This window comes from Mesoplodon bidens (genome assembly GCF_964165515.1).
Source record: "Mesoplodon bidens genome assembly, chromosome: 3".
NCBI lineage: Eukaryota > Metazoa > Chordata > Mammalia > Artiodactyla > Ziphiidae > Mesoplodon > Mesoplodon bidens.
The window spans coordinates 39,367,971-39,392,235 of NC_138178.1; the positions used below are offsets into that span (position 1 = coordinate 39,367,971).

Sequence of the window (24,265 nt, forward strand, 5' to 3'; positions counted from 1 at the left end):
CTGCCTTGTGGGAATATAGGATTGGCCCAGGACCTCTCTGGGAGCCGCGGTACATTGTGGGAAGCTTCGCTGATGGCGGGGCCCGTAAGGCTGACTGGATTAGGGGTGGCGAGGGGCTGGCGGCGGTTCGAGGGCCCCTGGACCCGTAGCCTGGGTTCTCGCAGCTTGGCCCTTGCGGCCGCACCCTCGAGCAGCGCGTCTCCATGGCGCTTGCTGGGCGCGTTGTGCCTGCAGCGGCCACCGCTGGTCTCGAAGCCGCTGACCCCATTGCAGGAAGAGATGGAGGCTCTGCTACAGCAGGTGGGATTGAGGTGCGGGTCGTCGCTTCTGGGTGCAGTTGGGAAAGCAGTAGAGGCACGCTGACTTGCGTTTGATCCCGATTCCGCCACAGATTAGTTTGTGTGACTTTGGGCAATTTACTTCACTTCTCTGAGCTTCAGTATACTTACCTGCAAAATGGTGCCTACCTTACTGGGTTCGTGTGGTACGTAGTACGCGTTCAATAAAAGGTACTTCGTCTTCATTGATCTTTTCTGTTGTTATCGTCAACTCTTTGGAGATGCTTTCCTTTTTCAGTCAATATACTGGGTATGCGATGGTGAACAAGACGGATTCAGCCCTTATCATAAGTAGTTGACAGTTTAGAGAGGAGAAAGACTTTGTTATGTGATGAGCGTAAGGAAAAGGCAACGGGCACATCCGTAAGATGTCTGTGATAAAGTCTGTTTGTGTGAGGGGCAAGTGAAGAGACATGGGCAAAAACGGTGTAGTTGCTATGAGGGTCTTAAATCCCCACAGTGATTAAAGGATATTATGTTTCCCCAGAACCTGAGACGTTTTTGTCTTGGCTACTGAGAGATAAAAACTTCACTCCTTTCCTTTTTACTTGGCTTATTAATTTACTCTGCAAACATTTTATTAATAGCTTTATAGATAATCATTTAGGACCCACTTTGTACAGACACTGCTAAGTGCTAGGGATGCAGTGGTGAATGAGACACACATAGCTGTGGTTCTCAGAGCACTTCAGTTTGGTTTAGGGGGCATCAGCCAATAACCAAATAACCACATGATGATGGAATTGAAGTCTTTGGTAAGTGTTGTAAAGGAAAACACAGGGAACTGTAATAGTGTTTAACAGGGACATTAATTTGATTTTAATGGGAGGTGTCATAGAATATTTTTCTTAAGAAAGTGATATTTTTTAAAAAGTGATATTTAAATTGAGATGTGAAGGATGAGTAGGGATCTCCCAGGAGAGCATGAGGGAAAACTTTCTAGGAAGAAGGAAAGGCATCTGTAAACTCCCTGAAGCAGGAACGTTCATGGTGAGTGAGATTCTAATCAAGGACTGGTCTGACTGGAGGGAGGTAAGTGGGCAGGCAATGCCTGTCCTAGTCCTCTGTTCTTTGTGGCAGTCTTGACTTCCAAACACATTCTAATGTTTTAGTAAATATAACTCAAGCCCAAAGTGCAGGTGATCTTTTTTTCTCTGTTTTCTCTGTGGTGTTTTGGTTGTATGTCTGTTGGATGGTAAACTTCTGAGTCTGTCAAGTGCACTGTAGCTCTGTTTTATTTTGTTTTTTTGTCCTTTTAATTTTCCCAGTTTGGGGTAGATTTTTGCTCTTTTAATTTTCCCAGATCGAGATAGAGAGAAGCCTGTATTCAGACCATGAGCTTCGTGCTTTGGATGAAGCCCAGCAACTGGCAAAGAAGAAAGGTGACCTTTATGGTGAAGAAGATGAGCAGAATATATTGCTCTTACAGGATTTGGAAGACACGTGGGAGCAGAAATTCCTACAGTTCAAACCTGGAGCTCGAATAACAGGTTTGTGGTCTTTTCAGGCCAGTTAGAGGTAGAAAAGGGGGTATTCTGGTTCCCAAACAAAGGATTCTTGCTTAACCCCTGCTTGTGTTTTTAGTAACAAATAATTTCAAATGATAGAACTTCTTTCATGTGGGAGAAAAAGAAATTCTTTTCCCTGTTCCTCACATCCACCCTAATATAATTTTTTCAAGGTCTATGTTATTTTTTGAGTGGGATGTAAAGGTATTGGGGTAGCCTTATCTGTTTCAGTTAAGCCTCAGGAATGTTATCTGGGTTTAACTCCTAGTTTGGGACTAAGAGTGGGGTAAATTAAGTGTTTCCCACTAGTTTCCTGTATTTTATCTGAAATCCCTCCCAAAGCAGGGGGTTGAGTTCTTTTATTCTTATTTCACGATGAAGACTGAAGAACAGAGAAAGTAGGGGCTGGTTAAGTCAGTAACAGTGTCAAGACCGATGAAATAGTAGTGTCCGGGTATTGCTTCTTTTCCAGAGGCTCAAAGTACTTTGTGTTTGGCTCTTCAAAGGAGGAGTTCAGCTTTTGGTTTCTTCTTGTTAAATTTTAGTTTCCTCAAGATTGTGAGACTGTCCTGAGAGAGGTCAGAGTTAGAGAGACGGGTCAGGGTTCTAATTTGATTATAAGTTCTTTGAGGGCAGAGGTTGTGGCTCTACCTTAAAGGAGGACTCTACAACTCTAATCTTCTTGGCTCTGGCAGAACACGGTCCTCTTGTCTCCTGTGACCCCCTCTTTTCTTCACAGAAGCCGATGTAAAGAATGACCGAACCTCACTGCACCGGAAGCTAGACAGGAACCTCATTCTGTTGATCAAAGAGAAGCTTGGAGACCAGGACGTTTGGATGCTGCCCCAGGCAGAGTGGCAGCCCGGAGAGACCCTCCGCCGAACAGCTGAACGAACCCTGGCCACACTCTCAGGTGAGTTCTCTGTCTCCCTCTAAACCCCACAAGACACACTTCAGACTCACCCTGAGGATTTGCAGGCTGACTGTGGGCCTGGCTTTAAGGGTAGGAGGTTGGAAGGTTAATGGAAACTTTGATATTTATAAAATTTCAGCTAGAAAAAGATCTTAGATCAAGTGAGAGTCTTTGTGCCACTGAGATTTTTTTTTTTTTAATATTTATTTATTTTGGCTGCGCCGGGTCTCATTTGTGGCACGCGGGATCTTTAGTTGTGGCATGAGGGCTTCTTAGTTGTGGCATGCAGACTTCTTAGTTGCAGCATGCATGTGGGACCTAGCTCCCTGACCAGGGATCAAACCCAGGCCCCCTGCGTTGGGAGCAGGGAGTCTTACCCACTGGACCACCAGCGAAGTCCTGGCACGGAGATTTTTAAATTTTATTTTTATTTTATTTCTTTTAAACTATTTTCTTTTCTTTTAAAAAAAATAACACATTGGTTTTATTGATGGCAGAAGAAAAAATTCTTTCACTTGTAAAAGGTAGTTGCTTTATCTGACTCCATATTTTTTCCCATTCTTTGTGTGGGTTGATTTTTTTTTCCCCCTAAAATCTGTTTTTTCATTCTCCAAATAATAATATCCACAGTGGCTGCATTTTATTCTAAAGGGAAAGTAGGAGGTCTAGTCACTGGCTTGTTTCTTCACAAAGACTCTTGTCATACTCGTTCTGAGCCCGGGGAGGTTGGTAAAGCTGCTGGGTTGGCTAAGTGGATCGTCCTGGCTGGCCATCATCTCTTCTACGAGGCTCAAGAGTTTGGCTGTAGATGCTGTCTTCCTCCCATCTCCCTATTTGAATGGACCTGATGTTGTTTAGTAGCGGCTTCTTCATAGTTCCTGTACTCAATGAATTACAACTGCTGTCATACTTGAAGGATGGAGAGTTTCTGCTTCTGATCACTAAAACTTGTCTTCCCAACAGAGTGCAAAACATTCACCTCCTGGTTTCTACAGCTGTGCATTCTCCATAGGAGTAGGTGATTCTAGTACTTTTTTTTTTGGTTTAATTGGCCCAGATCTTCTTTGGGGCCCAGTATTGTAAAATATTTTGTCATTATAGGGTGTAGCTATGAGGGGTCCTATTGGCTTAATAGGTCCTACTCGCCTTCCCTGCAGGCATTTCTGTCTCTCCACTCAACACCAGTGATACTATTCGTTCCAGTGGGATTCTGGTAATCAATACTTACATTAAAAGGTGCTTCAGTTTTTATGACACTGAAAGCTTCATTATTTATTGTTCATGGTTTCTTGTCATAAAAATTATCAGGATTAGCTGTTTGGTTTTCTCTCTTTTTTAAAAAAGTTAATTAATTAATTAATTTTTTGGCTGCATTGGGTCTTCGTTGCTGTGTGTGGGCTTTCTCTAGTTGTGGTGAGTGGGGGCTACTCTTCGTTGTGGTGTGTGGGCTTCTCATTGCGGTGGCTTCTCTTGTTGTGGAGCACGGGCTCTAGGCATGTGGGCTCAGTATTTGTGGCACGTGGGCTCAGTAGCTGTGGCACATGGGCTTAGTTGCTCTGCGGCATGTGGGATCTTCCCGGACCAGGGCTTGAACCTGTGTCCCCTGCATTGGCAGGCGGATTCTTAACCACTGTGCCACCAGGGAAGTCCCTGGTTTTCTCTTTTCCTACATTTCTGATTCTTATAATTTATGGATTCTTCAGGAAGTGGATTTTTTTTTGTGTGCCTCTGCATAGTATGAATCTTTTGCTTTGCACAGTTACTCCCCCTCCCTTTTTCTTTTTCTTTTTTTTTTTAAAGCAGCATTTTTGTGCTAAGAACTTAGAGGATATGGAATTTCTTTAGTTCTGTCGCATCTAGAATATGGTCTGTCCACACTTGATTTTCTCCTCAGCTCATTCATACTTCAGATCCTGAAGAAGTACTCAGTTTTGCAGAACCTGTTTCTAGGTAACCCACTGCCTTCTAAAATTGACTTTGAATTTTGGGTCTCTTTGAAAATGAGAATTTTCATTTCTTGGCCATCTGGTATCATCTTGAGGAAGATACCTTGGTTGTTATCATCCTTTGTTCCATTTTGTTCAGTATTTGACAATCTTTGTTAATCCCTGACAGACCTGTGATTTAGGTTCTACCCCAGAGCCCAGTGCAGAGGCAGCCAACTGAAAAACACCCAGACTTTCTATGAAAGAGGCTTGTTTGTTTAACATAAAGCATCGATCTGGGGGAACAGGCATCCAATTCAGCACACATCTGGGGGCCTGTGGAAATATCCTGCGGGGACAGAGGCTGGCAGATGGCGTCCCTGTGCTCTCCCTCACCCTCACAGAGATTTTAAAATTTACTACATTCAAAATTGATGCTCCTGCCAATCTCTCAGCCTGCTTCTCTTTTTGTCCTTGCAGGCTTGCTTATTGTCATCACCACTTACCAACTAGAAACCTCAGAGTTATCCTTGACCTCATTCCAACATCCATAAGTTCTTGAGTCCCATCTGGTCTGTTCTAAATAGTCCCCTCTTTATTCCTGCAGCTTTTCTGGGACCCTTTTCACTTCTCACTAGTCCAGATTTTCTCAGCCTTGGCACTATTGAAATTTGAGGCAGGATAATTTTTTGTGGGGGCTTCTGTGCCTTGTAGGCTGTTTAGCAACATCTCTGGCCTCTACCTGCTAGATGCCAGTAGCACTAACCCATCTACATTCCCACTAGTGTGACAACCAAAAGTGTCTCTCGACACTGCCAGACATTACGTGGGGAGTGGAATCACAGTGGTTGAGAACCGCTACACTGGACTATTGAGGTAGATGCCAAGTGAGTTCCCCCTTGCTTTTGTGTTGTCCTCTTCAGTGCTGCCAGAATGAGCCTTCTAAAACACAAATCCCTTGTTACTTCTCTGCCTCAAATTCTTGAAAGATTCCCCATAAAAGCAGACTTTCAAGCAGGGCCTACAAATCCTTTTTGCTCTGGTCCCGAGCTCATCAGTCTTCCATCTTGCCACTCATTAATGTATATTCCAAGTTCTAACCTAGCAAACCTTTTGCATCCCATGAATAATGTGGTTTTTCACACGTCCCTGTTTTGGGACCTGCTGGTCCCTGACTGGAATGCTTTACTCCTCCCTAGTCTGACTGCTCAGTACATTCTACCTTCTGTGGTGGAACCTTCTGGGTAGAGAGAGCTACTCCTCCCTCTAGGCTCCCATAGCACTTGTGTGTGCCCTTACTCAGTTTATGCAGCAAACATTTACTCTCTGCCTACCATTTGCTGGACGCTCTCCAGGCAGTGGGGTCACAGTGATGAACAGAACACTACCCATGCTTCCTGGGAGCTTATGTCCTTGTGGAGAAGATGCTCTTCACGTATTCCATTGCCGTTTAATTGTTTATTAACACGTTGTCCCTCCCCAGCCAGAATTCTGACTCCCTTGAAAATATGAATACTATCTATCCCTCTCAGTCATCCCAACTCTCAGCAAAGTATCTGGCACACAGTAGGTACTTGCTGAATGTTTGTTGAGTAAATGATCTGGTTGTATAAGTGCACAGCCACTTTTCTGGCTCTGCCACCAGCGTAAGTACCTGCTAATGAAACGTCAGCAGCCAGTGTGCCCCCCCTTGATCCTTTCCCGAGAGCGACCTGTGTGGCCTGCAGGAGAGGGAGCAAGACAGAATGGAATGGGAGGGGCTTTTGCTGCGTTCTCGGTTTCCTTAGCCATCATGCAAGAGCTGGCAGCTGGGTTTCTTGCCAGGATCGTTGGACTCAGATGCTTATCTTCCCTCGGTCAGTCCTGCATGTTCACGACTGGTGCTCAGCTCCACCTGCCGTGCACCACGTGGAAAGGGGCTCCCCTTGGCACCACGCTTTCCTCCTTTGAACATTCCCATTGCCATAAATAAGTGTGAAAGGATATATTAGTATTTTATAGGTGCAAATAAAATATGTTGATTTATTTCAAATTCATTAAAATCGTAAATAAAATAATTAAAATGGCAAAGAAAAGCTCAAGCAGTATAAAAGTATAAATATAAAACAGTCAAAGTCTATTCCTTTCCTCCCCTTTGGTGCACTTCCCGAGTAGTTCTGCAAGATGGAATTCCTAGAGGTGGAATTAACGGTCAAGGATGGACACATTTACGTTTTTGATAGGTGCCACCCAAGTGTCCTTCAGAACGTACATAGCATGTGACATTTTCAGGAGTGGGGTATAGGAGTGCCTGTTTATCTAGACCTCACCAACATGTGAAATAGTCTGTCTTTAAAATTTTTGCCTGTCCAATCAGTAAAAAAAAATGATCTCTTTTGGATTAGCAGTTTCCTGATTGCTAATTGATCATCTTTTCATATGTTCATATATTTCATATGGCTATTTGTATTTCTTCTTCTGTGAACCGCCTGTTCAGATTCTTTGCTCATGTTTGTAATGAACTGTTTTTTTCTTTCTGATTTAATTACATTCAATCCATTTCCCCAGATTATAGAAAAGTAATATGTATTCATTGAATTAAGTGGAAAATACAGAAAAGTATAAAGAAACATGCCAGTATAATTCCACCACCCACAGACCCCCACTGCTGACATTTTGTATTGTAGGTGATTTCACATCATACATGAATTCCTCATCTAATGCTGATGCTGTTGTTATTGTTTGAAATATTCAGAAAAGCAATTCATTGTATATGGTGAAAAAATATCAAACAGTGTCTGGTAAATGTAGTACTATAAGAAGTAATATGTAATTTTCCCATCTTAGAGGCAATCACCACGAACACTTTGTGTATCCTTTTAGAAACTGCAAGCACATACATATTTTATCTGTTCCTTTTTTCCACACAGTGGGATATACATGGTTACATACCTTCCTTTCTCTTCTTATACACAGCTTTTAAGCATATCTCTATATCAGCAGGTGAAGACATATCTTACACTTTCAAAGCCAGTGTAATATTTCATATATGTTTGTGCTGCGGTTTGTTTAACCAGTGTATTGCTTTTACAAGCAAAGCTGCATTGAACATCTGTGTACACTCCTCTGTGCTCACATGGGCAAATAACTATATCCAGGCGGATGAATTCTAGAAGCAGAGTTGCTAAATCAAAGGGTTTGTATAATTAAAACTGGTATCTCTCACCAAATATAGCACTTGTACTAATTACACTCCCACAGTATGTTTGAGAGATCCCAGTTTTCCCTTACCCTTGACAAGCAGTGTACAGCTCAAAGTTTTTTTTTTTTAATTAAATTAAATTAAATTAATTTACTTATTTTTTTTTAATTGGGATATAGTTGTTTTACAATGTTGTGTTAGCTTCTGCTGTACAGCGAAGTGGAGTTCCCTGTGCTACACAGCAGATTCTCATTAGTTGTCTATTTTATACATATTCGTGTATATATATGTCAGTCCCAATCTCCCAATACATCCCACTCCCCCTTTCTCCCCTCGGTGTCCATACGTCTGTTCTCTACATCTGTGTCTCTATCTCTGCCTTGCAAACTGGTTCATCTGTACCATTTTTCTAGATTCCACATGTATGTGTTAATATATGATATTTGTTTTTCACTTTCTGGCTTGTTTCACTCTGTATGACAGTCTTTAGGTCCATCCACGTCTCTACAAATGACCCAATTTTGTTCCTTTTAATGGCTGAGTCATATTCCATCGTATATATGTACCACATCTTCTTTATCCATTCGCCTGTCAGTGGACATTTAGGTTGCTTCCATGACCTGGCTATTATAAATAGTGCTGCAATGAACATTGGGGTGCATGTGTCTTTTTGAATTGTGGTTTTCTCTGGGTATATGCCCAGTAGTGGGATTGCTGGGTCATATGGTAATTCTGTTTTTAGTTTTTTAAGGAACCTCCATACTGTTCTCCGTAGTGGCTGTATCAATTTACATTCCCACCAGCAGTGCAAGAGGCTTCCCTTTTCTCCACACCGTCTCTGGCATTTATTGTTTGTAGATTTTTTCATGATGGGCATTCTAACCTGTGTGAGGTGATACCTCATTGTAGTTTTGATTTGCATTTCTCTAGTTATTAGTGATGTTGCAGCTCAAAGTTTTTGAACTTCGGCAATAATGATGTGTTTTACACATCAAATAGAAAATAAATTTGTACAAATAGAAATAAATTTTATTTCTACAAATAGAAATAAATTTGTATTTCTTGAATTATTAATAAGATTGAGCATCTTTTTGTGAGTTTATAGTTCATGGATAATTATTTTCATGTGAACTTCTTGTTCATATGCATGGTTCATTTTTCTTTTAGAGTTATTTTTTTCCTCATTGATTTCTAAGTACTACTTATACCTTAAGATAGTCCTTTGTTGAATGTGTTGAAAATATTTTTCCTAGTTTGTCATTTTGTCTGTGACTTTTGTATGCTTCGTTTTTCCTTGCAGAAAGATTTTAATTTTTATGTAGATAAATGTTTTTTCTGTTTTAGATTTTTGAATTTTGTGTCTTGGTTAGGAATTCCCCTCTCAAAAATGATACAGAAAATATCCCACATTTTTTTTATGGTACTCTTATGGTTTCTTTTTTCTTTGTGAAAAATTTTTAAATACAGAAAAATTCAGAAAATATTAAACCTTTATGAAACCATCAATCCAGAATGAACAAACCATTTATGAAAATTTTAACTTACTGTTAAATCTTTGACCTATATGGTGTCAATTTTGATGTGAGGAGTGAGGTTGAGATCCAGCTTTATTTTTTCCTTTTAGCTAGCCCATTCTCCCAATGCCATTTAGTAATTAATCCATCATTTTCCCATCCTTTGAAATGCTGGGTTGGGGTTATTAACCCATTGTTGTAGATTGCAGATGTTGTCTGTCCATCTGTCTTTGCCTTTTAACTTTGGTTTTCACCCTGCAGCAGTCAAATTGGGTCCTTTTTATACTTTCCACATGACATTGCGTTTAAAAGCCTAACGAACTTTGCTTTACAGATACCAAGTGTCTTGGTCCTTCATCAACAGATGGTGACAGGGCTGAGTCTAGAAGCTCGGTGCTCTGACTCCCAGGTAGTGATATTTGGGCTGCATCGCTGACTTCTGTCTGAGAGCAGTAGCTTGGCATGAGGAATGGACCCAGTGAATCTGGAGCCTATGGGCCAGGAACCTTTGGATTGAGAGGAGACAAGCGTCTTCAGGAATGACCCTAGTTCTCACTCTCAGGGATTGCTTTTACCTCAGGCTGGAAGTGGCTCTCACCGAGACCCCCAATAAGTTCGGGCGCCATAGTAAACAGGTGGATGTATCCTCATCTTCCAATTCTGTTCCCCCCTTCTCAGAGAACAACATGGAAGCCAAGTTCCTGGGAAATGCACCCTGTGGCCACTACAAGTTCAAGTTCCCCCAGGCAATGCGGACAGAGAGCAGCCTCGGGGCCAAAATATTCTTCTTCAAAGCACTGCTGCTAACTGGAGACTTTTTCGAGGCTGGGAAGAAGGGCCATCATGTGTGGGTCAGTAAAGAGGAGCTGGGTGACTATTTGAAACCAAAATACCTGGCCCAGGTTAGGCGGTTTCTCTTGGATCTCTGATGGACAATGCTCAGACAGGTCTGCAATCGGGCCTCAAGGACGTTGGGTTGCCTCTTCTCTGCAGGGAATGTCAAGCAGCAAACTAAATTCTGAGAAATAAACAAGTTTATCATTGTGTGGGTCTCTGTTGATTTGCTCTTTGAGGACTACTGGCTTCTTTCTGTCAAGAGAGAACTGTCTCTTAAGGTGCCTTTCCCTTTTTTTCCCATGCTCATAATTGAGTAGTATTGTATTACTTTGTAGTGAATCAACTGGCTTCATGGACCCAGGAAGAAAGAACGGAAGGAAGTGAATCAACCTTCTAAAAGCCTTGAGTTCTGTGAAAGCTTCTAGGCCCCTGAAAAAAAAAACCTACTACCATGTAGTTTCTTAGTCATTTTCTGTTTTGTATTTCTCTCCCTTTCTCCTTGATATGAGAATGTATCAATCTAGCCTAGGAAATGATTCCTTCCTTGTTTTCTTTGCTTTGCTTTCCTTTCCTTTCCTTCCCTTTCCCTTCCTCCCTCCTTCTCTCCCTTCCTATTTTCATTCATTCTTTTTTTTTTTAAAGCATTTTATATTTAAACAGAATATAATCACTTCTTACATGTTTTGAAACAGTCATGTGAAATAAGCAGGGTCAGCCTGTTATCTCCCATCTTAGAAAAGGTGGGTGGGTGTCGTGGCCAGGTGTGATTGGTTGAGAGTCTTACTGCAGGTCACTGATGGTGCAGGAGGAGACTGCTGATCTCTTGCCTCTGGGTTGGGGCTCTTGACCCCTCACCAGGTTGCTTGGGTCACCGCTGGGCCCGGTGCCTGGCACAATGGAGGGCACTCAGTGAGCATTTGCTAAAATGAGGGGAAGGGAGGGAGGGTCTCAGGCATGCTTCTTTCTGCCCAGAATCGTGGTTCCAGTAGCAAGACTGCAGTCCTGGATCCTATCAAACTTCCTGGTTTCCTCTCAGAAGGCCTTCTGGGTTAAACAGTCTGGCCTCTAGCAAATTAATTGCACACAAGGGGGAGTCCTTGGAACCTCTGATTTATAACCAGTTGGTCAGAAGCACAAGTGACCACTTGGACTTGTGGTTGACACCTAAGGGGGGAGAGGAGGAGTCTGGTAGGATGGAGCCCTTAACCTGTGGGAGCCGATGCTTTCTTCAGGTAGATAGTGTCAAAATTGAGTTGAATTGTAGGACATCTAGCTGGTGTCACAGAATTGCTTGGTGTGGAGTTGATACCAGAATCTTAATGGTCATTCATAAGATGGTCTGTTTTGTTGCAGGGTTGTTTCTTTAAAAGGAAATAGCATATATAAAATTGGCAAGTAGAGAAATGGTGTCAGGATAACCTGGAATTAGGTTGCTTCCTGTGAGGTTTTCCCCAGTCTTTAATATTTTGAAGAGATCAGGGAAAGGATAGAATGCCTTAAGAAAAAAGCTGAAAATTGTGTAGAAGTGACTTTCTTTATTGCAAGTAGTGGCTAGTTTAGTAGTTTCAAGACTCACCACTAGCTTTTCCACTATGTTAGGCTGTCTGGGGAAACTGGAAAGGAAGACCACTCCCTACCCCCGCAATCCTGCTTTGTTTTACAAAACTGATGAAGAAAGCCCTGGCCTGGATCACATTTTTGATTTTGATGGAACTAGTCTCTGCTAGGACCTGCATCTCAAAGACCCTACATCTCAGGAAGAAAAGAACCCTAGGATTTCAGGCTGTAAGGGACCAGTGTACATGCCAGTGGAGGTTTAACTGTGTTAGCATCATGTGGGGCTGCATTCTGTTTTGTTAGTGTCCTGGCTACAAAATTCTGGAGGTTTTGAGTGGTCTGCCCCAATCCCCTTTCCCCAGAAGCCCTGTTATTTGGGGAGTGTGATTTTGCAGAATGCAAGTATTTTTTGGCATTATAGTAGAAATGACCGCATATGCTGAGTGCCAACCTGAATTGTCCATTGGCTGCCAAGCTAACCAAAAAACTATTTCTAGTGTCTCCTTGGGGGAAATATTGCCATGGAACAAAGTAAAAGGTGGTGATCTCTGTATTTTAAGTGATGTCCTTAAAGAAAACAGTGAGAGGAGGAAGGAATATTGTGTGTGATGTGGGTGTTAGGAGTTGCAGTTTGAGGTGTGTTTGTGTGCTCTAAGAGAAATGCTGCTGCTGTGTGTGTGTGTGTGTGTGTTTGTTTAACCTGTAAAACAGACCACCTCACTCGAAGTCTCCTCCAGGAGTTTAGCCCTCACCTGGTCATTTTCTTCCCCAATGATTTCCAGTCACTTGTTTTTCCCCTTTGTGGGGACTATGGAGAAAATATCACTTTTATAAACTTGTTTTCCTGATAACGTATCCTCAAGAGTCACCTCCTGCTGGGCCATTTCTGCACCTTGAACATGTCTCTACACGTAGCACTTGATAGGACAATGGTCTGGCTCCCACACCTAACTGAACTTCCAAATCCTAGGGCAGGGCCTGCCTCACAGCCATACTAAGACATATTCAAGTGAATCAGCTTCTTTCCCTGGAAGCGCTGAACTTGGAAATCAGAAAACCTGGGTTTGAATTTGTTTTATGACCTTAGGCAAATTACACCTACTGTCACTATTTACAACAGTGGAATGACCCCTGAGTGCCAGGTACTAGGGCTGGAACCTGTACCTACAATGTACGTTTCTATTTAAAACAGCAGGGCAAGCATAGTTATTCCTATTTTATAGATGAGAAAATAAACTCAGAAAGGTTAGTTAACTTGCTTAGGGTTACTCTCTAGTAATGTGAACCCAGATCTGTGTACAAAACTAGCTCTTAACCTTTCTTAATTTTTGTCATCTGTAAGATGAAGATGATACTGGTTCTCAGGTAATGTGGTAATTTATGTAAGGGTACTTAGCACCATGCATGGCTTATTATAAACACTCAGTAAATGTTTCCCTGCTTCCGACATATTTAAGCTGCTAAATTCTCCGGAGTTTAGCTGTATCATCTTTAGCTTTTGCAACTCCCATTCTCACCTTTTCCAGGTTATACACGTGACAGCCAAGCATTTCTGACCCATTTGGAGAGGAACATGGGTAATTTGGACATTGATGGATTCCATCAGCCCATCTCAGAGTGATTGGATGGCAGGTCAGTCCCATAACCACATCCATCTGGCTGGGCATGATTCCCACCCTGGGCCAGGAAATCCAGAGCTACTGTTGGGCACAGGCTTGGGGGCACTAAAAGCAGAATGGACTGGCTGACCAATCCCGTTACCCCAGCAGGGGGAAAAGGAGCACAGTGGAAGGGTCAGCAGCCCAATTATTAAGAGCTCACAGGTCGCTAAGCTGCAAGCACACACAGCAAGTTAAAGCCTGTTTGCCTGCAATCTTAGGGCAGCCTCGGCCCCCTGCCCTTCTCTGCTTTATTTCCTAGAAGCCTGGATTATAGCCAGTCACTTCAGGCCATCAGTCACTTCCCACCTGCCTTGGAATGTCAGTGCTTAAACCACAGGACATGAAGGAGGAAACTGTTCTTGTCCTTGCTTCCAGAAGTATCTAGAATAGGTGCCTCTGTAAAGACTCAGGGATGGGTCCAGACAGTGAGTCACTGCTGCAGCTGAGGGGCTGGCACTGGAAGGGGAGGCCATTGCTAGCCCACAGCAAGGAACACACACACACACACACACTCTCTCTCTCTCTCCCCCGCCTCCCTCCCTCCCTCCCTCTCTCTCTTTCTGTCTCTCTCTCTCTCTCTCTCTCTCTCTGTCTTTGAGGATGACAGGACTGGTAGTTAAAGTTGAGAACACCCCGGGACTAGGGGCCTTGGGAGGACATGTAAGGAAGCCTTGGGTGGCAGAGCTGAGAAGTGGGGAGAGGACGCCCCCAGAATAAGAAGACAGCTGGAGGCGGAGGGGGTAAGGCAGGGCTTCAGGACGGGTAGGATGGTCTCTTATGCACGGGCACCACGAGGTGGCAGGATTTGCCTGACAACCACTTTGTCCCCTGCAGCCTCACCAGGCCTGGCCTTAGGCCGCTGCCTTGGAGAAGCTTCTTTTCCCAGGCTCCGCAGAGCCTTCAGTGCCCGGTCCTCTGGGGTGGCACATGCACTGGCCAGGACAGATGCCGCGGGTGTTCGCATACTCTGCTTCTCTTGATTCTCGTGTTAGCCCTGTGTGGCAGCTTTTACTTTCGCCGTGTTTTGATCGGCAGACAAGCTTGGGGAGGTGAGGGGACTCTGTGAAGGTCCCACAGCCAGCGTGCAGTGGAGCCAGGATTTGAACCCAGAGCTGCGTGATTCTAAAGCCAACACTGCCCCGTGCTACCTGGACAATTACCTTTGTGTCAGAATTCCCACACCTGTTATCAAGGGGCAACCTATTGCAGGCCCATGGACCCCTGGAAAGGCCTGAACGGGGGCAATTTGGGAGAACATGAAGAGGATTTGGAGTGGAGAACAATTGAGACTAAAGAGATTGAAGATGTTGAACTTGGAGAAGAGAAGGATGAGAGTCATGGTCTTCAAGTGTGTATTTTACGTATACAGGGCACTGAGCTTGAAATGCAGCACGTGGAATTTTGGGAAATTACAACATGGGAAGAATTCCTTGACATTTAAGATTATTAAACATTAAAGTGAGTTCCTGAGACATTCCAGTCACCATTCAACAAATGTGTGTGGAAAAGGTGCTTTGACTGCCAAGCACTGGGGATAAAATGGTGATCGAAGTTCTCCCGGCCGATGTCCTCCTGACAGTTTGGTGCTGAGGCTGGGGGCAGGGGACAGACCCGTCGACCAGCAGATAGAGCTGTGCTGTGGGAGGACGTGTGCTATGCGCCCAGCGCGGTCAGTCGGGGGCTCAGAGAACACCTCCTGGACAGACAAGTCTAAGCTGAGACCAGAAGGATGAGAAGGAGTGAACCGGGGAGGAGTGGGGAGGGAGCGCCTGCCCGGAGAGGTCTGAAAGAAGTTCTGTGGGGCTGGAGTGCAGCACATGTGGGAGATATTTTACAATGTTTTACATTCTTAACTGTCCAGTACAACTCAGGAGTTGTTTTGTCCAAAGGCAAATGAGTCCCATGATCTCTTATTACAGTGGAGCCATATCTTACGTGGGGGCTGAATTCTAAAGTCAGTGCATAGGGAATTCCCTGGCAGTCCAGTGGTTAGGACTCAGTGCTTTCATTGCTGTGGCCCCGGGTTCAATCCCTGGTCAGGGAACTAAGATCTCAGAAGCTGCAAGGCACAGCCAACGAAACAAAACAAACAACAAATAAAGTCAGTGCATACGTCACAAATCATGTACAGTTAAAGCTACCATTGAACTGTCCCTTAGAAAGGTGTCACATATGTGACTGACACAGGTCTGTTGGGGGAATCCCCACATGGCCAGTATTTCACCCAGCGATGGAACCAATCATGGTTTATTTGGTTGAGCACAAGATTAACCAGTTGGCTTGTGTTTAGGGGCTGTATTGTATAAAATACTAGGGTTTCCGTACCTGTCACTGAGGGGCAATTGATTGCAGGTCTATGTCCTCCCCGGGAAAGGCCCGTATTGCGGCAATTTGGGAGAATATGAAGGAGATTCATAATCACACTCAGCATTATGAGATGCTCACACAAGGATAGGCACTCGGGACACAATGGAGTTGCCTCACCCATCTCAGGCTCGTTCCAGAGCAGGAGCCCTGGGAGCAGTAATCTCATCAGTAGTGGATGGAAATGCCTGCACTATTGGCAGATTATTGGTCTCCCCTTTAAAAGTCGCAGTATAATAGTCTGAGTTCATAAGAGTATGATGTGATTCTATGGATTCATTTGGTTCCCAGTTGTTTCTGTAGCTCCCAGTACACTCCCATCGGCAGGAGCTAATTATCAAACAATGAAGCTTATACCCAAATAACCAATATACCCAAAGGAGGCTTGGCCTCAAAGGTGACAAATTAACATTTTTTTTAAGGTGAGAGATTTGCATTTTAGGAAAGCTCTAAGTCAAGCCAGTGATGAGAGTGATTAAGTGATTAAAGTTGGGTAATTCTAGCCTCAGCCAATAAGAATAAGTGATGATTACAGTAGTGAGTGTAGATTTTACATATGGCATACAGACAACTGAAGGCAGGTCCCGAAACTTCATTGCACTGTGTCTGCGTCAATAAAATAAGAATTTAACTTTTTTTCTTTTCTTTTTTTTAAAGAATATTATTTTTTAAGATGACTGCTTTGAAGCAGGTGACACTCATTTGGATGGAAAAGTATGTTTGCTAAGGAAGTACGTTTCTTTTAGTCACACCTCATATACAACCTTCTCTGAACATCATCCTCATAGCCATTTGGTGTCCATAGGCGAGAATGAAAAGTTTTGATTTCATATCTGTCCCCAACGAAGACACGTGGCCTCATCTTCTCCCATGTCCATAGAGAACATCTCTGTGCACTTCCGTTCTCCCATCCCCACTTCTCACCAGTCTCTCACACACACCCTTACACATCATGTCACACACCTGTGAACATTCACATCACACAGCTTTGAGCATGCACAGCACACATCCACCTCCTTGAACATTCACAGCATACACCACCCCCAAGAGCTTTAAATATTTTCATCACATATACACATACCCTTGAATGTTCACATCACACACAAACCCTTGGATGCTTGCTCCCATCACACTCTTATACAAACCCCTGAAATCCATCTGATACATATGTACCCTTGAACAGTCACACTGAAGCACTGCACATTCTGCAAGCACACGCCTTTGAAAGTGATAGCAGGATACACATGCAAATTCTTGCACGTTCACATCACACACAGACTCTTGAAGATTCACCTCACGTGCTGCTCGCTGTGCAGGTCATTTGCCTGTTGCTCTCAGATTTATCCCCTGCCCTTCCCCTGCTCTGCAATATGTGTGTGTGTGTGTGTGTGTGTGTGTGTGTGTGTGTTGAGGGGGGTGCTGACCCCTGAAAATTACATTTTCCAAGCTTTCTTGCCACTGGATTCCAGTTGGGTTTGGCCAATGAGAGTTACCAGTGAGAGGTGGGAGGGTGAAGGGAGAAGCCAGGTATTTCTCCTTCTTTGCTTGGGTGGCCTTCCCAGCGTCCCTTTGTGGTCCCGTCTCCTGCTAGCAGACTTATTCATGATTCCAGTTGCTGCAGGATGGCAAGGGTCCAGGCAGCACCACCTCTTTGCTCTGTCCCTCCAGCTCTAGGTGTGGTGGTGGCTTCTACTCTTGCTAATCTCTGCGTTGCTTCATCATCCTCTGTTTTTGTTTTCCATACTTTCCAATACTTCTGTAACTGGTTTTCTCTATTAAATTCCCTCTTCTAAACTACCTGGAATGGGTGACTTTTCCCTAACTGGACCCTGACTTCTGCTTCTCTAACACCCACCCTTTAAAATATTCTCATCCCTGACCGACACTTGCCTCCAACTGTGCTCAGGTCTTTGTTGGATGGAATCCTGGTACAGAGTAGGTGTTCAGTATTTGTTGAATGCATGAGTACAGTGCCTCCTTCCCTGTTCCAGGATTTTTCTGGGACAGAGCTTGCTGGACCCCGGGACTAGATGGCTCAGGGGCACATCCAGCCCTCTCTAGATGGACCACAAATGATGACAGTGAGCGCAGCTTTATGAGGGTCCAGGCCATCTCAGATGGAGCCCATTTGGAGAACGGAGGGTAAATGGCCTTCAGCTGAGTCGTGGGAGCTTTCGTGGAGCCTCACGATTTTGCATCACGGGGCCAGACATGGTTTCAGAAGCAAGGGGACTCTCAATGCCGGAGATAAATAGGGAAGAGTGGGAGTGTCTGTCCCTCACGACTTGGGTGCACCTGTGGTCTGAGCAATGCCCCCAAATCTAAATTCCTAGTTGTGAAACTGACTTGGGCAAGCTGTTCCTTATCTCAGCATTCTTGCTTATAGAATCATGAGGGACCATGACCCATCACTTATTCATGTTTATAAAATGTCTAAGGAACTATTTGGTCTTGAACAAGTAATATGCCCCTATGTGGGCCTCGGTTTTCTCATCTGCAGCCTTAGGAAGTTGGCTTCGCAATGCTGGTGGTCGTTGCCTTGGGTTGGTGATTGGTGGTCAGGGTGGGTCCCAGGCAGTATATAAGTCGTCCACAAGGAGGCGCAACACACAAAGACATACACAGCCCCAGACACTCCAGGCCAAAAGCTGTGCGGCCCACGGAGTCAGAAAGCCCACGTTCCTCTTCCCCGGAGCCTCCCTGCATGCCAGTGCCTCTGAGTGGCCCTCTGCCTGTTACAAACTGAGTTAAAGCATTGGAGATCACTGCAAATATGGAAGGATAGTGTGAGGCAGAAATCACCAAGTCATTAACACATTAGAATTACTATAGCTCATAGGATTAAACAGAAGCATGAAGAGGTTGTGGGCACTCAGGACAGGTAAAATTTGAAAGGGAAGACAGAGCCAGGAGAGAAAAAGTATTAACACCAACATCCAAGCATTTTCACACATATTTGATTCAGTTTAATGTAGCTTTACTTCGAGCTGACTGATAACGCTATATTATACTCCCTGTAGTCCAGTGTCCTAAATTTATGTGATTTTTATAGTGTGCTCGAGGAAAGCAGGGATGTGTAGGTATCCCTAATTGACAGGTGCAGGGAACCAGGAGCTGGGGAAGTGGAGTGGCATGGCCCTTGCCACACACCTAGTAAGCGGCAGAGCTGGGACTTAGATCGGGGTTCTCATGAGCCATGAAGGATACCCCTGGGTACTGGAAACAGTCAGTAGGGTGGGCACCCGCCTCAGGGTGGTTTGGGTGATTCTGTCAGCTGCGACAGGGAGACAGTGCTGGCCAGGTCACACATGGCAGCAGATGAAGTGGGTGAGCCCCTCAAATCACCTGTGCTTCTACTTCCTCTCTTTACATTTGGGGTAACGAGGCCTAGAGATGGAGGGTCTCTTATCTCAGGCCTTATACGGAGCGGAGGCAAAGGCAGGAGACCCAGGGAGCCCTGACTCCCACCCCCAGGCTTTTCCCCAGATGCCCTATGCAGGCTGCCTGGCTCCAGTGTGAGAGCTGATGCCTTCCGGAAGCATCGGGAACTCTGCTCCAGCTCACAAACACCAGGCTCTAAGGAGCCAGCATGGCCCTGGGGAGAGCCTCTCCTCGGGCCCCTGGCAGGGCTCCTTGGCCCTCATAACCACCACCACCCCCCCAGTAGAGCAGGGATTACTTAGCATACCAGGGTCTGAGGAGGTAGGGAGAGCTGGGCTCTTCACACAACTTTCCCTGGGATTACAGGGTAATGCATGTGAAGGAACATTCGCTCATCCAAGTTATGGGTTATGTGGAAATCAAATTGTAGTAATCTCCCCTGCCATCTGGTATTGGCACTGCTAGCCAGGACCTCCCAGAGGTCTTCTCAGACCCCTGAGCAGGGCTGGGGCCAGGGCTGGATGTACTTGTTGTGCCTGGGTCCAGGCCAGGATTTTCCAAGGGTCCTGGAAGGGTTTCTACCCCCAGTACCAGAGAGAGGAAGGCAGGGCAGGGCAGCTGTAGCTCAAGCAGGGTTGTGGAAACCCATTCATTACCAATGCTACTACATATGGACGGTCCACCTGCTCTTGTAATGAAAACTCAAACTTGCATTTTAGAAGGTCTCATTAGGCACATTTCTGGGGTTGGGATGGTGGGAGGAGAATTTTTCTCAAGATTGGATGCAAAGATCTCCCATCCTCCATAAAAGTCTAGCCTAAGAGGTAGAGTGTGCTTTTGAAGCCCAGGCCTTTCCTGCCTCCAAGGAATGGGGAGTCAGGTTTTCTGTAGCTAGTAATTTGGGCTCTGCTTTCATGGCTGACAGAAAGCCCATAGTCCACTGAAACGTTTGAGGGAGGAAGACAAGAGGCAGGGCAGTGTCATGTAGGGGAGAAGCATGTGGACTCAGGCTCCAGATGGCCAAGTTTGAACTCAGCTCTGCCCCCTGGTAGCTGTGTGATCTTGGGCAAGTCATTTGACTTCTCTGTGCCTCATCTGCAAAATGGGAATACACATGGAACGTACCTTGTGGGGTAGCTGTGAGGATCAAATGAGTGTGTATATTAAAGCACTCAGAAGATTGCCTGGCACCAGGGTCCCGAGTCCAGAGACTGTCCTGTTTGTGGGGTTGTGGCTTGTATTTAGTCGGTGCCAGCAGTGTGCTGGTGAACAGGTTCTTGGAGGTGGTGCGCAGTGGGGAGAGAGTGCTGTTTTGTAGCATTTGCCAATTTCCATGGTGTTAACACTCCCACCATGGCTGGTTTTGAGCCACTACTGTGGTGCCACTAAATGAGGGATAGGGAAGAGGTGCTCATAGTTGGCTCTCAGGGGTTGGTGTGATCTGGTTCCAGCACAGTTCTGGTCCAGTACTACTGGTGTGATAAGGCTGCTTCATAAATATTAAAATTTTCATACTGGTTGGTAAATAACCACTGCCTCAAGAGTTTTCCTACTCTTCCGTTGAGCCTGGCCCTCCCCTCATGATCCTCCCAGAGCTCCCACTGGTCCATTAACTAAAAGAGTTATGAGGACCCTGCTCCTGTGATTTGGCCAGTATCAGTACTGATGGGTCAAGGATGTGCCAGACCAGTAGATAACTTATTTGGGTATCACAGGTCTATAGACAAGAAGTGTCAGACCAGTAAGCTGAGTGACCATGGCTTGTGGACATGGTGCCTGGCCCACCACTGTTGGCTACCTTGGGAGGCCCCATCCCCAGAGTGTTCCCCAGCACAGCCATAAGACAAAGATGGAGCCCTGCATCTATCTGGAGGTTGAACAGGGGCAATAGTGTACATCTCTGTTAATGTAGAGTTTGCACATGATTTGCTTCAATGATTTAAAAAATGTAATTAATATGACCTGCTTCGCCAGCTTGGAATGCAAATACCATCACATTTCTTTTATTCCTTCAGTTGATTGCTTGAACAATCTTTATTATTCGGAAGATCAGGGTCCCTCTTTTGAGGCTTCCTGCCCCTTGAATCGTTGGCTAAGTATGAAGGAGAAGACCTACTTCCAAATACCAGGCAGAAAGACAACTAGGGTCTGACTAGTCCACTCCCTGGCTGTCTTGGTGGGTGGCTGCTGTGGTGCCCTCACTCAGGACTCCCAGCTTGACCCATGTGCTAGGGTGGTTGGATCTGGTTGGAGCCAGGCAGGTAGCAGAAATGAGTGTGATGAGTTGTAGGTGACAATAGAGAGTGGTGGCATCTGTGGTGAAGTGGCATGTGCATTCCCCCAGCCAAATGTGGCCAAATGTGGGCCCTGTGTTGCCATATTTTCTCATTTTTTCAAAAGAAAGAGGATTTATGTGGAGTTTTATTTTTGAGGCATAATTTAAATACAATAAAATATAAATCCTAATTATTTTTTACATATGTATACATTTTACATATGTAACCACCATCCATATAAAGATACGGAACATTTTCATCTCTCAGAAAGTTCCGTTGTGCTTCTTTCTAAGTCAATAGCTACCCCTTCCTCCCCAAAGGTAACCACTGACTTCTATATCCATAAGTGAGCTATGTCTGATCTTGAACTTCTTATGATTAACATCTTACAGTATGTATTCTTTTGAGTCTGGCTTCTTTTGTTCAGTACAGTACTCTTGAGATTTTCCATCTGGCATGTTATCAGTAGTTCATTCCTTTTTATTGCTGAGTACTACCAAATACCACAATTTGTTTACCCACGCTCCCTTGGAGGGATATTTGGATTGTTTTTACTTCTTGGCTATTGTGAGTACAGGTGTTATGAGCCTTCATGTGTAAGTCTTTTTTCCTGGACATATGCACTCATTTATCTTGGGGATATATATATAGCATATATACTATATACTATATACACACATTGGAGTAGTATTGCTGAGCCATGGTATAAGTCTTTGAAACTTTATTAGACATGGACAGTTTTCCATAGAGGTTATGTCAGTTTACATTCTCACCAGCAATATGTGAGAGTTCTAGTGGCTCTATATCCTCACCAGCACTTTCAACCATTATAGTGGGTGTGTAGTGGTATCTCATTGTGGTTTCAATTTGTATATCCCAATGAATAATGATACTGAGCACCTTTACATATATCTATTGCCCATTCAGTATTTTCTTTTGTGGTGTTCCTTTTCAATTCCTTGCCCTCTTTTTTTTTTTTTTTTTTTTGCGTTACTCGGGCCTCTCACTGCTGTGGCCTCTCCCATTGCGAAGCACAGGCTCCGGACGCGCAGGCTCAGCGGCCATGGCTCACAGGCCCAGCCACTCCGCGGCACGTGGGATCTTCCCGGACCGGGGCACGAACCCACGTCCCCTGCATTGGCAGGCAGACTCTCAACCACTGCGCCACCAGGGAAGCCCCTCCTTGCCCTCTTTTAAAAATTGGGGTGCCTTATTTATGTAATATATATGATATATATATATATAATATATATACATATATATATAATATATATAATATATATATACATGTATATATATATTCTCTATTTTTTATGTATTCTGAACACAAGTCCTTTGTCGGATATGTGTGCTGTGAATATTTTCTCCCAGTCTGTGGCTTGCCTTTTCACTTTCTTGGTGGTGCTGTTATTTTTTTCCTTAAATGTTTGGTAGAATCCATCAGTGAAGCCATCTGGGTCTGAAGTTTAATTTATATAAGGTTTTTAACTACAGATTAAATTAACAAAAATAGGATTTCCTTTTTCTTCTTGTTTCAGTTTCAGTGGTGTTTTCAAGGGGTATTTTTCATTTCCTCTAAGTTGTTTATTAACATAAAGTACTTCATAATATCCCCTATTGTCTTTTTAATGTCAATATGATGTATAATAACATTCTCCTTCTTATTCTTAATATTAGTATTATGTCTAATCTCCTTTTGTCTTGATTATTCTTACTAGACATTAGCCAATTTTATTAATCTTAAATAACACAATTTTCACTTTTTGGATTTCTCTGTTACTTTTATCTATTTCATTGATTTTTTGCTCATATTTTAATTTTCTTTCTTCTACTTTGGGTTAAATTTGTTCTTCTTTTTTTATTTTCTTGAGATAGAATCTTTGGCCATTGATTTTATACCTTTATTCTTTTCTAATAGATACCCTCTATAAATTTATAATTTATAATACCCTCTATAAATTTATAATTTATAAATTTCCCTCTAAGCATTGCTTTAGCTGCATCCCACAGATTTTAGTATGCTCTTTGTTCACTTCAAAATATTTTCTCATTTCCTTGGGATTTCTTCCTTGATGCTTGGAGTTATGTTTTTTTTTTTTAAGGGTGCTACTTAATTCCTATTTAGAGACTTTTAGGTTTTGTTTTGTTGATGATTTCTATTTTAATCCATTGTGGTCAGAGAACGTACTCTATATGATTTTAACCCTTTGAGATTTATCAAGACTTGCTTTATGTCTCAGCATATGGATTATTTTGGTGACTGTTCCAAGCAGATTTAACAAAAATTATATTCTGCAGTTGTTGAATATTGTTTTCTATGAATATTAATTAAATCTAGGTGGTTGATACTGTTGTTCAGATCTTCTATGTACCTCTTGATTTTTTGACTAATTGTTCTATTAATGAAAAATATTCATCTATGATTGTAGATTTGTTTATTTCTCCCTTTAGTTATGGTTTTTTTTTTTTTTTTTTTTTGCGGTACGCAGGCCTCTCACTGTTGTGGCCTCTCCCGTTGCGGAGCACAGGCTCTGGACACGCAGGCTCAGCAGCCATGGCTCACGGGCCTAGCCGCTCCGTGGCATGTGGGATCTTCCCGGACCGGGGCACGAACTCGTGTCCCCTGCATCGGCAGGCGGACTCTCAGCCACTGCGCCACCAGGGAGGTCCTTTAGTTATGTTTTTGCTTCATGTATTTTGAAGCTCTATTATTAGATGTATATGCATTTATGATTGTTGGGTCTTCCTGATGAATTGACTCATCATTATAACAAGTTCCCTTTATTTTTAGTAATATTCCTTGTCTAGAA

At 43.8% G+C, this 24,265-nt stretch overlaps 1 protein-coding gene across 2 annotated transcripts; it reads left to right on the plus strand.

Moving 5' to 3' along the window:
• The first annotated feature begins 26 nt into the window (after positions 1 to 26).
• On the plus strand, positions 27 to 10,423 carry MRPL46 (mitochondrial ribosomal protein L46). Of its 2 annotated transcripts, none has more exons than XM_081227038.1 (4): positions 27 to 300; positions 1,642 to 1,828; positions 2,586 to 2,759; positions 10,058 to 10,423. In XM_081227038.1, the coding sequence occupies exons 1-4, from the start codon at positions 73 to 75 to the stop codon at positions 10,306 to 10,308; spliced, it is 840 nt and encodes a 279-aa protein (XP_081083164.1). In that variant the 5' UTR covers positions 27 to 72; the 3' UTR covers positions 10,309 to 10,423. The 2 variants fall into 2 exon arrangements, with proteins under 2 accessions (XP_081083164.1, XP_081083165.1); XM_081227039.1 differs by having other exon boundaries at positions 75 to 311.
• Positions 10,424 to 24,265: the final 13,842 nt, after the last annotated feature.